General features: G+C 46.8%; 3 protein-coding genes across 10 annotated transcripts in view; 2 read left to right on the top strand and 1 right to left on the bottom strand.

Moving 5' to 3' along the window:
- lypla1 (lysophospholipase 1) overlaps positions 1–14,731 on the bottom strand; it is a 43,573-nt gene that overhangs the window by 4,809 nt on the left and 24,033 nt on the right. For 4 of the 8 annotated variants that reach the window (XM_088282603.1, XM_088282605.1, XM_088282606.1 and 1 more), the window contains 7 exons: positions 13,100–13,160; positions 11,074–11,401; positions 10,895–10,989; positions 9,117–9,320; positions 1,948–2,170; positions 190–275; positions 27–58 (listed from right to left, as the gene is read on the bottom strand). In XM_088282603.1, the coding sequence (XP_088138729.1) occupies positions 27–58; positions 190–258 (101 nt within the window). In that variant the 5' untranslated portion in view covers positions 259–275; positions 1,948–2,170; positions 9,117–9,320; ... (1 more) ...; positions 11,074–11,401; positions 13,100–13,160. The other 4 variants (XR_015839874.1, XR_015839875.1, XM_088282604.1 and 1 more) reach the window with 3 other exon arrangements.
- Positions 1,103–2,973, top strand: mrpl15 (mitochondrial ribosomal protein L15). The gene is made up of 4 exons (XM_088282598.1): positions 1,103–1,292; positions 1,514–1,671; positions 1,991–2,156; positions 2,396–2,973. The coding sequence occupies exons 1-4, from the start codon at positions 1,188–1,190 to the stop codon at positions 2,855–2,857; spliced, it is 891 nt and encodes a 296-aa protein (XP_088138724.1). The 5' UTR covers positions 1,103–1,187; the 3' UTR covers positions 2,858–2,973.
- On the top strand, positions 8,805–9,329 carry LOC148318591 (transcription factor SOX-8-like). The gene has a single exon (XM_088282611.1). The coding sequence runs from the start codon at positions 8,805–8,807 to the stop codon at positions 9,327–9,329; it is 525 nt and encodes a 174-aa protein (XP_088138737.1).

Genomic DNA, 14,731 nt, shown 5'->3' with positions numbered 1-14,731 from the left:
GAGGAAAACAAGGACAGGTGACCTACCCGGTGTCACCGAGGCCATGCAGAAAGATCACCTACAAAGGTTTAGAATGACATGACAACAGTTAATTGTTGGGCGGGTGCTTCAGCTGCAAATTGGGGAACTAAGCGATCATGAAAGCAGCACAAGGCGGCTTCAGCAAGCGGGCGGGGATTATCCACTCACCGCCGCGGTGGCTTTGCGGGCAGCAGGCACGATGGCAGGTAGAGGCGCCGACATGTTATTACCGCACATACAACGACGCGACGCACCTGTGAAGAAGTTGCTGCTAAGCTAAATGTAAACGTAGTTAATGTCAGCCACGGAGAGGCCGCCGCTGGAAAACAGACTTTAGGGTTTCTTTCGTGCAAGTTTCGTCTGACGAAAACAACACACGAGAACACGATCACAAGAATCACACTACTTGCTACGTCGGGGGGCGGTACAGGAAGTTGTTTGTGCCTTTTCCTCTTTCTGATTGGGTCTGCTGCAGGAAGACATACAAAATTCAAGCGGCGATTGGTCCATTGAAACGCCACTCTTTCACCTAACGGTAAAGTCAAATGACGCAAGGCTTTGAGAACAGCGAATGTTATTCATGATTGTTTAAAAATAAATTAATTACATTTTTAGACGTACACAAGTCACAAATTTATATAGGAATTGACTAACAATGCAGACTCCTCGCTGAAGTGAGAATGAAGCCACTGGCGGCCATCTTATGTTGCCATTTTCTGAGCGTGCCTAAATTGAATATACTAATTTCATGTCTACACAGCGTGCTTAAACCTTTAGAAAAGTATTTTTAAATTATTTTAATGATTATATATTTTAAGTGAATTGTAACATGATTTTATTTTATGTCATGTCATCTATGTATTATTCTACTCGGGACTTTTTTCCCGCTTCGAGATTGGCTACCCAGAAGGGCGACAATCAAAATCAATTGGTTTCTGATGAAAGCCAAGCTTTGATAACTTTTTTTAATGATTAAATGTCATTTTTAAAATAATTGATAACAGTTTTGCAAGAGAATGTTTGTTTTTCTTCTCATTTTTCAACATGGATTACATGCGGATAAAATTACTTCCTCAGTCCCGCCCACCCCCATCACGTGACCCGAGACGTCCTTGGCAACAAGCTAGCCAAGTTCGGACGGAGACATGTGAAGCATTGCAACAATCATGTCTTTCCCCCCGAAAAGCGTCGGCAAGGCGTTCGAAGCATTGCGGAACCTGCCGCGTATATCCCTGGGCAATCTCAGGCCCGAACCCGGCGCCAAGAAGATCGTAAGATTCCATTTTGACACAGCGTAAATGTCGGCTAACTTGCTAGCGTGCATGATGCTAACCTCAGTTTCTGACGCTTATCGTAGGCTAACTAGTTAGTATGGCTAATGCTAACTGCCGCCTTCGACAGTCGACATCGGCGAGTAGTTTAGCTCGCGAGGCTAATGCTAACCGTTCAACTCACTGGAGTTATTTGGTCTTTGTTTAATTCTTTTTTGTAGGGTAAACGTCGGGGCAGAGGGCAACACGGCGGCAACCGGAGCGGACGAGGACACAAGGGAGAGCGGCAGCGAGGCAACCGGCCTCGGCTCGGCTTCGAAGGTGGACAGACGCCCTTCTATCTGGCCATCCCCAAATATGGCTACAATGAAGGCCACAGGTGCGCCACATGTTGCTTTGCATTACGGGTGCCCAAGTCCGGTCCTCGAGAGCCCCGAACCAGCCTGCTTTAGATGTCTCCCTCCAAGAAGGCTGGCGAGAGGCTCTCCCCCGCACTGCATGTCAAGAAATGATTTTATATATATATATATATAAAATGGCTCGACAGTGTGGTTCCTCCAAAAGTCTCCCATTGCAATGCAAAAAAAAAATAAAATAAACGTGTTGCGTTTCCTTGCGTCTCTATTTAAGGGAATAATGCCAGCGAGTAACCAACCTGTTGTGTTTTGGCCATCCCGTGTTCTTTTGTGCCATTTCAGCCGCCGTCCTCAGTACCAGCCACTGTCCCTCAGGCGCCTTCAGTACCTCATCGACTTAGGCCGCGTGGACCCCGGCCAGCCCATCGATCTGACGCAGCTGGTCAACGGGCGTGGCGTCACCGTGCAGCCGCATAAGAGAGACTTCGGTGTGCAGCTCGTGGACGACGTAGGTGCAGCATACTAGAGAGCAGAGACAAGATGATTTTTACTTTGTTTAAAAAAAAACTTTGACAATCTCAATTTGCATATCTATTATTAAAAAAAATCTGAATTTAATGTTAAATAATTAGTGAAAATTAATTCCAATGCCAGCGTTTCTCTTGAATTTTTTTGGCCGCGTAACTTTGGAGTCTACCAGCAGATGTCGCCGTTCACAATTGCACACATGCGCTTTTGTGTTTCCAGGGCGCGGACGTGTTCTCGGCCAAAGTGAACATCGAGGTCCAGCGTGCATCCGAGAAAGCCATCGCCGCCGTGGAGAAGAACGGCGGCGTGGTGACCAGCGCCTTCTATGACCCCATCAGCCTGGGCATCCTCATCAAGCCCGTGCCCTTCTTCCAGCGCGGCCAGCCCATCCCCAGACGCATGCTCCCTGGCGAGGACCAGCTGCCCTACTACATGGACCCCGACAATCGCGGCTACCTGGCGCAACCCGACGACGTCCAACGGGCACGCCTTGCCCTGGCGCTCAAGTACGGCTACGCGCTGCCGGACATTTCTCGAGACCGACTGTACAACATGCTCGCTGCCCGCAAGGACACGCGGCAAATCTTCTTTGGACTCGCCCCGGGCTGGATTGTCAACATGGCCGAGAAGAAGATCCTCAAGCCCTCAGATGAAAAGCTTCTGAAATACTACGCCTCCTAGTGGACATTTTGTGTACTATTTAAGACAGTGCATATCACAAGCTTGAGTAGTCCAAATCATTTGCAATAAATTGTTACTTATATAAAACGTCAATAAATCTTGTGCTGAATCTGTAATTTGCAAAGTGTGCTCTTGGGATCTCTCTTGTGGAATCCAAAAGTACTACTGTTGCAACATTCAAATTGAATCATTGCACAGTAGCTCCATTTTTTTTGCAGGGGGGCAATAACTAAATCTTTTAAATAATATCGATTTCTATCTATCATAAATAAAAATATATCTACAGTGTATAAAACTTGGAGGTGAAAGCAACAATTTTTATAAATTAAATTCTCCTTTCCTCCATAAAGGGCAACCTTTGATTCCAATTTCATTTTGGAGTACACGAGGTAGTTAAGAAAATGAGGTGATCCTTGTGGAAATGAGCTTGCGGCGCTCATTCCGACACGTCTCGCAACGTTCACGGGAAAACGATTGGTGAGCAACAGGTGAGCAAGTGGGAACTCAAGATCGGTGAAAACAGGAAACAGATGTCAGTGACGTGTGCCACTTCCAACTTTGAAATGAGTCACACCATGACGGACGCCAGCTGTATCCTGCGTCACACACTTCTTCGCGTTCGTCTTTCTGGGAACAAAGTCTCGGGCCGACGTACGCGGCCTTAAACATTTTACATAACAAAGAGCGCACTGTTAGACAAAATGCACATTTAAGTCCAGCAATGAGCTACTTTCAACGAACTGTCAACGGTTCTTGGTAAGTCAAACAAAAGATTGCCGATGTCCCAGTGACAAGCCGTCGAAGCCTGAAAGGTCTAAATGTCGTACGTTCTCTTTTTTTTTTCTGGCAGTGTACGTGAGAAGTTGCGAAAGGTACTCGGGTGTGATGTTTATTTGTTCGAAATGGCGGCCTGGCTATAAATAAGTGGCCTATTTGATGCTTCTTTATCAAAGGAAGCATAATGTTTGTGTGTCCACATTGTGCTCCTTCACAAAGCCAAAGCAGTCACAAGCGCAGGCCACATTTAGTGGAAGGGAATTCAACGGAAACGGTTCTTTTTTTTTTTCTTGATGGGTGGTGGGGGGGGGGGCTCTTTGAGTGGTTAAATGTGACGCTGAAGCGGCGTTCGGGCTGAGGACAAATCTGGGCCGCATCCTTAGCACATCAAATAAATGGGAGCGCAGGAAAGAAAACGCCGAGTCATTGTTTGCAGGCAGGCGGGCGCGCTGGCTTATCTTCAAAGAAGCAGACCGTTTGCACTTCAACTCTCAAAACGCTCACTCATTTTGCTTGCTTTTTTCTTTTTTTTTTTTTTTTTTTTTTTGTACCCTTTGAATCCAAAACTTTGCATTTCCATTTTTCTGCATTTTTAAGATTTGTCTGGCGAACATCACTTGAAAAATTCATTTGTTGATTATATTTTGGATGAATCTTTTCATTTCAATCCCTTGAGTGAACGGCTGGGATGGCGGCTCCCTCTACTGGTACTGCATGCAAAATAAATAAGTTGTTGAAAATCGATTAATCGATGACTTGCTGCACCGCACACTTTTGTCTTGTGCTATATTTTGTCGCATTGTTTGTAAAAGCGGCGGCGGCGAGGGCAGCGGGCGAGCGTAGACGACAGCAATCAGCGGCTTGAAAAGGACGACGTGGCTCTCTGGCTGCACATTAATTTAATGTCTGTGTCTAACCCGTTCACACTCAGCTAATTAGAGCAGCCGGCAGACATTTTCTGCCACTAATGAACGCAAGCGAGCAGGAGGATTTGTTTGGGGGTGTGGCGGCCATCGAGGGCCACTTAATGGCGGCTCCGAGGCCGGCTGGCCGCACGTGGCGGCAAAATGGAAGAAGACGTCCAGACGTGCTTCATTTGTGGCGATAACGAGCTGCCTTATCGGGGCTTTGCTCACTTGCAAAGGAAATTAATTGCAGCCTCAGCAGGCCGGCACCACGTCAGCACACATTCACTCACGTCTTCTTTTTTTTCTTCCCTTTTTATGAGGAAATATATTTTCAAAAATTTGGGACTTTGAAATTATTTTGGGGGGTTTTTCTTCTCAGTTTTTTGTTTCATTTTTCATTTCGTCTTACACAAGCTTATCTATTTATTTTTTTTATTTTTCATTCTTGGAGAGGATTCATATTTTTTGTGATCATATTTTTATTTTTAGATTTTAAGTAAAAAAAAAAAGTACTATTACATTTTTGCATTTAAATATTACATTTTATTTTTTGGAAGTGTTTCTAAATTCACTTTGAATTAATTCAATATTTTAACTTCTATTGAAACAATTTTATTGTAATTTTGTCAAGTCTTTTATCTCACTTATTTTTTAATCAATAAATGCCAGCATCATTTTTCCAGTGAAATAATTATTAAATAATTTCCATTCTTCTCCATGCAATTATTTCCATGCGACGGTTCTGCATTTCTGAACTGAGGAAAACTCAAATCATCTTGACTAAATAATTGCAAGTCTTGCGTGAAATAAATCCAGTAAACTTTTACTAACATCAGCAGTCAAGAAAGCAAATTTGGTTCCTTTATTAATTCTGAGATTTGACACACCGACACATAACGCACGTCTTGTAACATGTAATGGGAGGGGGGCGTTTGGGGGTGGGGGGGTCTTTTTGGGTGTTTGAAGTCTGGCTCAGTCCACGTTGTTATCAGCACCTCATCATTGTGGGGGCCCTAATGAAGGGGCGGGGGGGCTTGTAATCCTCTCAGCTGGCCTGACGTAAGGCCGGGCAGGGCGCTGTTTACACTGGGGGGGGGGACCCCATCCCCACTTAGAGGGGGTGGGTGGTGGGGGTCATAGTTGGCTGCATAGAATGCTGTCTGAGCTTTCTATGGATCTTCAGCCTGCTGTGCCGATAGAATACAAAGCCCAAAAGAAGAAGCGCTATCACACCATGCAAGGAATACAGTGCTTCATTATGACACCTTCATGTTATGGGGGGGCAATGAAGGTGGGGGGGGGGGTCGTCCAAACATTCCAAATAAGCCACAAAAGTCAACACGTTCCATGTGCTTTTGAGTTAAAAGTTCAAGAATTCCAGACAGTTGAGGTGAAAAGTCTGCACACCCCACTTGAGCAAAAAGGCAAAAATACAAAAAGGTCAGACAACGCAATGTGACGCAAACACGTGAAAAATGTGCGCCGGCGGCCACATTGCCGTAGGTGCCAGTGTCACCGACGGACCCTCATGACAAAATGGACAGCAGCCTTTCAGCCAGCTTGTCAGTCGTGATAAGTTTTCCTCATCTTGCCGTCCGTGCCTTGAATTTGTCATCCTTGTTGCCGTTGTTCAACCAATTCTGAAATATTATTTTTTTGCAGTACGACTTATTCGAATTTGTCAAGATTTGTTCACAATTCAACCTTGTTGGACTCCACATGATGTTTGTTCATGTGTGACGTATGTCAGCCAGCAGGGGGCGTTGCGAGCCGAAACCAAAGTTAGTGTAGTCCCGCTGTGCCTAATTAATTGAATCCATTACAAGCGGCAGCGTTCTTGTACTTTTGGGCTTTTCACAGCACATCGGAGCGAGCGTGGCCTTCAACACCGCCGATGTGGATTCTCGCGAATGCAGACCCCCCCCAGGCCCTCCTGCGCTCCCGCCCCTCCGCTCACCAATCAGACGCATTTTGTCTTGATGAGCCTTGAACACATCAAGCCTCCTCTGACAAAGTCCAGGTGGGATCTTTTTGTTTGGCTGATGACACCACGCACCGTGAACGTTTCTCTCGTTGCGCGTAATGGCCTCGTGACGTCACACGTCTTTTAGCAAATTCCAATGCACATCTTTGCGACGCAAAGCCACAAAAGGAGGTGCAGGTGCAAAACGTTGGGCAGCGTTTTGCACAGGCAGGTGTCATGCAGCCAGACCTTAATGGATGGGGGGAATGTTTTTTTGTTTGTTTGTTTTTTTTGTGGGGGGGGGGGGTGTCACCGGCCATCCTCATCGACTACACAGCAGGCTGCAATATTATCACGTCAACATTTAATTTCAGCACTTTTTTTTTGTTTCCGCCTATTATTTAAAAACGCTTAAAAATACCTACAGCACCGAGCGTTATTTTATTTGAGAGATTACAAATCAATTCATAAAAAAAAATCACAAAATCAAAAGTCGGTCAGGCTACATGACAAGCCTGATTTGAAATTATTTTGATTGAAAACAAAATCAATCGATGAGTGTCTTGCAAGCAATTTAAACTTTACAAATAATACAATTCTACGTGCCCGTCAGTTTTTGAATGAATTAACTAAATTAATAAATTATTATAAAATATGGTCGCATTTCCTGAACATTATGCAGGAAACGTGTGCATGTGTTTTTGAAACGAATACAAATAAAATGAAATAATTATTTTTTAAAAATTCTATACTTCAATTTTTTCAGTTTTTATGGCTGCAAATGTTAAAAGCCAAGCCGGTTTCTGTGAGTCTGTTAAGCCTTCAATACACTTTCAAACAACACTTGTTGAATTTTGGCTTTGAATCTGAGGGTCGCCCCCCCCCTTGCAGTTGAGGAATTAATTGCCCTTCATCATCATCCTCATCCTCATCATCGTCGGCGTCGCGCGTCTATCAGCTCAAATATTTGACAGGCGCGTTTCATCATCTGCACCGAATGGAACAAGACAGTGCACCGCGTCTGATAAGAGGGGGGGGGGGGGCAATGTAATTAGTAACTAGCCCCCCCTCACATTCACACTTTGATGTACAGCCATCAATACTGTCAGGACCTATTGATTGGATTCCAGCGCACTTCAACGGCGCAAGAAAAGATTCGATTAATAGAAGAAAAGAGATAAAAAGACGCCTTCAAAGATCGCCTCAATTGATGCAAATAATGCAGAAAAGAAAATGTGAACGAAAAGCAGGAAATGATGCATTTCCAAAAAAATAAAAACACGTGATATTGTTTCATATTTAATTTGCATTTCATTAAAAATGCTCGTGAAAATAAGCGCAGAAAATTGAAAAAATAACCACTCATTTTAATGCGGAAAATCACTCAAATATTTTCATTCCAACCAAATAATGAAGACGACGGTGCTATTTGTGAAGTTGAGGAGGGGGGGGTTCTATCGCGGCCTCACCTGGAGTTCGCACCTTCCATGCCGTCTTCTCATTGGCGGAGCCCCCAAATAAATCCGGGGCTCCTGTGACGGAGACCCCCCCACGCCCACTCAACATGCACCGCTCGCAGACGGCCGCGGTCCGCGTCGGCGAGCCGCCGTGCGCCTCCGCTCGCTCGGCACCGGACTCGAGCGGGGGGGCCAGCTCGGGGGTCTCGAGGCCTAGCAAGTGCGGAGCCCCCCCCGGGCAGCGCGTGCGGCGACCGCTCAACGCCTTCATCATCTGGACCAAAGAGGAGCGGCGGCGGCTGGCCCAGCTCAACCCCGACTTGGAGAACACCGACCTCAGCAAGATTCTCGGTCAGATACGCGCGCGAGCACGCACACGCACACGCACACGCACAACCACAGTTGACACCGGAGCGCCCCCCCCCCTGCCAGCCTGGAGGGCCCCTCAATTAGCCTTAAGTCACATTGATGATGATGATGAAGATGATGAAGATGACTACATTTCCGTGTCGTTATTGGTAACAAGAGGTTAAAAAAAAATTGGAAAATTTTCTTTACGATAGTGTTGTGCTTTTATTATTGCATTTTTATTTTCATTGATTTTTTAAAAATATTTCAAGTGACATATAGGAGCAATTGTGCCGCATGATAATGATGATGATTTTAATTCTTAAACGATAAAAGCGCAAATAAAATCCCTTTTCCTATATTTTGGCTATTTTGGTCTGAACGTGTCTGGGCTCTCTTGACATTTGCAACTTTGTGAAGCCGGTTGGCCTCAGCTCACCCGTTTGTGACGTCGGCGTGTTTGTGTTTTGCGCCCAGGCAAGACGTGGAAGTCGATGTCGCTGTCTGAGAAGCGTCCGTACATGCAGGAGGCGGAGCGTCTGCGCGTGCAGCACACCATCGACCACCCCGACTACAAGTACCGCCCCCGCCGCAGAAAGCAGCTAAAGAAGAGCCCCAAGACGCCCGTCGCCGAGCCCCTGCGCCCCCCCGCCGCCTTGGACTTGACCTATGACCTGGCCTGCCTGCTCCACAACCAGCAGCACCATCTCCACGCCTCCTTCCCGGCCGCTTATTCCACGCGGGGCTTCCCGCCGAGCGCTTTTTTCCAGGAGCCCTTGCGGGATTCCCACCCGAGCGAGCCTCACCTGCGTTTGGGGGGTCAGCGGCACGCGGAGCAGGCCGAGTCCAGGTTCTTGGGCGGGCCCTCGCTGGACATCTACTTGGAGCGGGTGCAGCTGGACACGCTGTACGATCTGGACCGCAGCGAGTTTGAACAGTACTTGGGCCCGCCGGGTCCCCACAGGCCCGACGCGGCCGATCCCGGCTGCTACCGCAGACAACAACGCTCGCTATCATGAACAAAAAAAAAACAACTTAGTGATACATGTCCACAGAAATAAAAATAAGAAAGATATATTTTTTCAAATATTGATGAATGCACAAAAAATGTCTTTTTGCGACGCGGGGTAAAAGAGGGCTGGTGCTTGAGCACCACGCGTGCTTTCTGTGCACGTGCCTGTCCGTCTATATTGTGTGTGCTTTTTTTTTTCCCTCAAATCTGATCCAATAAATAAGATTGAATTCAACTGTCAACGTGTGTTTAAATGCGACGCTGAGGGGGAAACGGGAGGGCGCCTGCGGGGCATAAACTTCCCAACTTCCTGTTTCATTTCATTTCACAAAGGCACTAAAAATATGACCCAAAAAAAAAAAAAGTCAACATATCTCAAAGCTGACACGTGTTTACGAGTTTTAGGGGAATGTTTAGGTGCCTGTTCACAGGTTAACGCCTCTATTAAGCCATTACAGCCCCCCCCTCCCACAGCCCCCCCCACCCTAATAAACACTTGCTGCGCTTAACAAATGCAAAATGAAGACGAAATAGTTGTTGCGGAAACCATTAGCTCGTTGCCATGACTACCATTCGTCCACTACCGTACTTTTGGTAGATGTTCATCGTCGCGTTCCATTTAGAAGACGAAGAAGAAGAACGGTCGTCATGGCAACTGACTTTGGCTGTCTAAGAGTTTTCACCTTTCACCAGAAAAAAAAACAAAAAAACTTGCCCCTGCTTGGCTGGCTGCGATTGTTGCTTTTTGATTTTCGTCCGCACGCGTTTGCGCGCCAAGCGGTGTTCTCGCTTGTTTTGCGACGACGTTTGGCCCCTTGGCAACAATTACGCTCGCCTTGCACGAACTTCCTGGAGGAAAAACAAGATGATGACATCAGCGAGTAACAATAAACTCGTCGCGGTGGCGGCGGCTCAACTCAGCATAAATTCAGTTTGTTTTCGTCAACTTCAACGTTTGGCCCCCCCCCTACCCCCTAAAAAAAAAAAATCATAACAGGTCACGGAGCGCTTATCCACCTTTCATCATGACGAACCAATGCGAGGAATCTCATCAAACACGCCGCATAATTCCTCACCAAACATTCCCGCTTGGAGATTAGGAAGCAAAAATGCCACCTCTGCATGTCCAATATTGACAGGAGGCCAAAGGTCAGTTTATGCAGACGCTAAAAATAGATTTCCCACTCGGAACATTCTTGAGCTTCGCCATAATTAGCTGGACGGCGAGGCCTGGGGGTCACTTCCTGCGCCGGCCGACTTGGAGGTGCGGCCGAGTGGCCTGCGGCCGCAAGATAATGCTCATCCCGCTTTCATCCCGCACCAACGGGGAGGAAGCCGTGACAGGAAGCCGCTCGCCGCTCGTCGCGTTCTTACGAGAAAGGAAACAAGCGGCCCAGCTAGACCTTTGCGGCGTCGACGGAACCCCAACAAAATGACAACATGAACATGATCATGCCATGACGTGAAATAACGTCATGTGACATTCGAAGGACATGTCTTGTCCTGGAAGAAAATGTCATGTCGCGACGCCTTCGATTTTTGCTTCGTGTGTGTGGGCGTGTGGGTGCTCACCATGAAAACACGCCGTGTTTGTCTTGGGCGAGAGCGAGCACAAGTTGTCCGGCAGGGAGGCGAGAGCGTCGACACGGCAAGCCAACGCGGCCCACCTGGCCCGGACGAGAACATGAGAAATGAAATGTGACGACATTACCATACAAACGTGCGTGTGTGTGTGTGTGTGTGCGTGATACCTGAACGACACCTGCTGGCTTTGCGGCCTCTTTGACGCCTCACTCATTAACTTTGCGGGACCCTCACAGTTGGTCGGGGGTCTTCGGGGGGTCCTCACGATGCAGTGGACTGTGTGCTAAAGTGGATGCTTGCCAAATGAAGACAGCATCCCTTCTTTCCTTCCGTAATCTCTTTGGTGTGCAACATGAGGCACAGGTTCCCTTTGAGGGTCCATCTCCAAATGGAAGCGTTTTTTTTTTTTTTTTTTTTGCTGCATTTTTACGTGATGATGCGCAGTTCATTTCAGATTTTGTTTTGGATTCATCCTCCTTCTCTTGCTGTGCTTTCCTGACGGCCGGCAAAAAAAATCAAAATTTGGTTCTCGGAACTCGAGTAGCAACTTTTTTTTTTTTTTTTTCAGGCAACCTTCCGACTTTGGTTTGCCGGTGTAATTTATCAACTTTTGGGCTTTGTGACAGCCTTCGACTTCCGTCTGAGATTTTTGCGCGTTGTGGACACAATTCCCTGCGCGACGAGCGAGGAAGGGGCGCGTATGGTTTTTGTGCCCCCCCCCAGCCAGCGGGCCACCACAACGAGTCCCCCCCCCCCGCCCGTGCCCACTGTCCTGTAATCACCGACGACATACACACAAGTACTTTTCCAGATCCGGCTTCCTGTCCTTCCAGCTGCGAGTAGCACAGGAAGAATAACACAAGTAGCAGAATGTGGCCTTTTCCAAACACAAGGAAAATCATTATCATCATCATCATCCTCCAAAAAAAAAAAAAAAAAGAAGTTAAGCGAGTCGAGGAAGTCAAGCTACGGCCGACCTTCCTCAACTCGGCCGCGCGCGCAACAATAAGCTGCCAATCAGGCCGCACACGTCTGTTTTGTTGCGCTCATGTTAACGTTTTTTTTTTTTTTTGCTAATCTCCAAAAACGGACGGCAAACGCTTTGCAACTCGCCGACACAAACATTTCTCCCAGTCAGGTCAAATCGCTTGGATTAACAAAATAAAAAAAAAATGTCATGGATCAAAACAATTGGCATCATAAGAAAAAGAAAAATAAAAAAAGTGAAGTTGCTAAAATGTGTAAATGTAAAAAATGTGCAAACACGATGACGACGACCAACGATTGCATTTGGACGCCCTTCACCGCTCCGAACTTTCGTCTTGGCGCCCCAATGTCAGGCGTGCGTTTCATTGCTTCCTCCTTCCTGCGTGGCCTTCACTTTCCCAGGCGGTGTCGGAGAAGCCGCGGGGGACGGAGGGGGGGGTCGAGGTTTTTGGTCTCGGGAATGACACGGGGGTCCGGCCTCCCATTGTATGTGTGCGTTTGCTCGGCATGGGAGCGCAAGGACAGTCAGCCGACAAGAATACAATAGGCTCATATTTATTTACTGCTTAGCGGCACCCCCCAATAGTCGCCCCCCCTCCTCCCCCCCTTAATAGCTGATAGTGAGTTAACAGTAATAGAGCTCTCATAAAGTTGAGTGAGGGCAGGCGGAGGCCACACTGTGTGAATAAACGTCTCCGCATTTTGTACGGAAACAGAAACATTTATTGGGAGCACGCAAAATTCGGATTCATTTGGAACTGTATTGTTTTCATCCCCCCCCCCAAAAAAAAAATATATTTCCACTGGAGAGGCTTTAATTTGTAGTTAAATTTACGTCATTTACACCTCGTAGCTTCATTAATTTTGAAACAAAATGTTTTAGTCACTTTTTAAATTTAAGTTTGACTTGTTTTTAACTGTAGTTTGTTTTGGAGGAAAAACGTGCGCCATTTTTGCTTTTGTGCGCACGCACACACACACTCACAGCAAGTTGCTGTGCTCATGCGACAAGTATCGCGATAGTTATGCATATGATTCTTTCTTTAAAAGGACATTAGGAAAGGATTAACCGAGACGGTTTGTTGTGATGCTGCTTGGATGCTTAATGCTTGTGTCGTCCAGTGGGGGGCGCTCTCTTCTTCTCTGAGTTGACCAGCAGGCCCACCCAAGGCGCAAAGCGCGTGCACGTCAACGTTTTGTACTCACGCTGGCCGCTTTGAAGCATTTCAAATTGTTGTCGTCGTGCGTCTCGTCTCCTCCACGTGACCTACATCAACAACAAAGACAAATTCGTGTTAATTGGAAAAGCCCGGCCTGAGGTTTGAGTGGCGCCGCAAACAGATTAACGGCGGATTAAAATGGCAAAAATAGAGAAATCCCTTTGCAGGTTGATTAAAAACGATGATGCTGGCAGCGGAAGCTCGCCGCTCTTTTGTCGACTCCAAACACGTCACGGTCGTGCACGGGCCTTTTTCTGAAATCACACTTTTTTTTCAATTTAAAAAAATAATAATTTGAAGTGACTCTTAAACCGAAAGTGTCATGAAACGTATTTGGACTTTGGTTTTCTTTCATGTTGTCTCGTCAACTTGTGTCGTTCCGGTTTTGCGTCCACCCGTCCTCGTCAGCCCCGCCCCTTGTGTCGATTTTCAGATCAAGCAATTGGAAAAAACGAATTTGCATCTCCTTAGAAGCAACGATTATCTTTCGAACGATGATGACATCCAATAATTCAAATAATCAGATCAGTAAAATAATTGATTTTAAAAATAAAAACTGTCCACGCAGTGCATCCCGCGACCCGTTATTCGAATCACCGACACCTGTCTCGTTTCAAATGATCCGAGTGCAAAACTTTTGTTCTTCTGGGAAAAAAAAAACGGAGGGAAAATCCCGCCTCGCTCATATCATGACACAAAGACTTGACATGAGCTTTGTGTGCTGACATGCTGCGAAACAATACACACCCCAAGAGGCCAGCGGGGTCGACTTGCTCTTTTCTTCTGGCCGAACACACACACACACACACTCGTGGAAAACATGCATGACGCCGCTCACACGAACATGACTGACATCATCGAGTCCTTCCTTTCCAAACCAACACTTGGTCGGAGCAGTCGCATGATGAGCCATCCAAAAAAAAAGAAAGATAACATCGCCCACTCCAACGCCGATATTGATCACCAAAACTATTTTGATCACGAGCTGGTATCGATAATGCTATCGCTGATACAACACCGAAGGAAAAAAAAACAAAAACAATCGATTGATCCATTTTCCAAAATGACCAGAGGAAAAGAAGCGCTATTGCGTGTGTGTGTGTGTGTTGTGTTTTAGAGTGCGCTGCAAGGCTCAGATTTGCAGAGTAAATCAAAGCGGACAATTTCCTGCGCTGCAAGGAAAACCCCCGGCAGGAGAATGAGTGGATAACGTCGCAGCGTTTGCCCACGGCTTCCTGCCACACACTGACAAGAAGAAAAAAAAAAAAAAAAAAACACACACACACTTGAGACGTATTGTTCCTTGGCAGGCAGGCGGGCGGCGGACATTTTGATTCGAGCCGCTGCAGCTCGCAGGCGCTTTTTAGGAGCCGACGAAATAATGTGCCAGTGCAGCTTCTTGCGTTGAGATAATGAGATGCGTGCCGACGACGGTCGATTTGGACGCGCGACGCTGCCGACTGGGCCCGCTGACGGTCAGAGACACGCACGGCCGCAACACATATTCAAGCGCCGTTTGCCGTTGGCATCTGGAGTCAACGTTCCTTCTTGGAAATGTTGATCCCGCTCACCGATGTCGAGTCGCCGTCATGTCGTGCGCGGAAGCGACGGTTTCGCT

This window comes from Idiotropiscis lumnitzeri, chromosome 19, assembly GCF_059441095.1.
Source record: "Idiotropiscis lumnitzeri isolate Australia: NSW breed Sydney's pygmy pipehorse chromosome 19, RoL_Ilum_1.0, whole genome shotgun sequence".
NCBI lineage: Eukaryota > Metazoa > Chordata > Actinopteri > Syngnathiformes > Syngnathidae > Idiotropiscis > Idiotropiscis lumnitzeri.
This window is presented reverse-complemented; position numbering and strand designations above follow the sequence as displayed.

Coding starts and splice junctions, on each gene's coding strand:
- mrpl15 (XM_088282598.1), top strand. CDS start 1,188: ATGTCTTTCCCCCCGAAAAGCGTCGGCAAGGCGTTCGAAGCATTGCGG. Junction 1,672..1,990: donor GGCTACAATGAAGGCCACAG/GTGCGCCACATG, acceptor GTGCCATTTCAG/CCGCCGTCCTCAGTACCAGC. Junction 2,157..2,395: donor GTGTGCAGCTCGTGGACGAC/GTAGGTGCAGCA, acceptor TTGTGTTTCCAG/GGCGCGGACGTGTTCTCGGC.
- LOC148318591 (XM_088282611.1), top strand. CDS start 8,805: ATGTCGCTGTCTGAGAAGCGTCCGTACATGCAGGAGGCGGAGCGTCTG.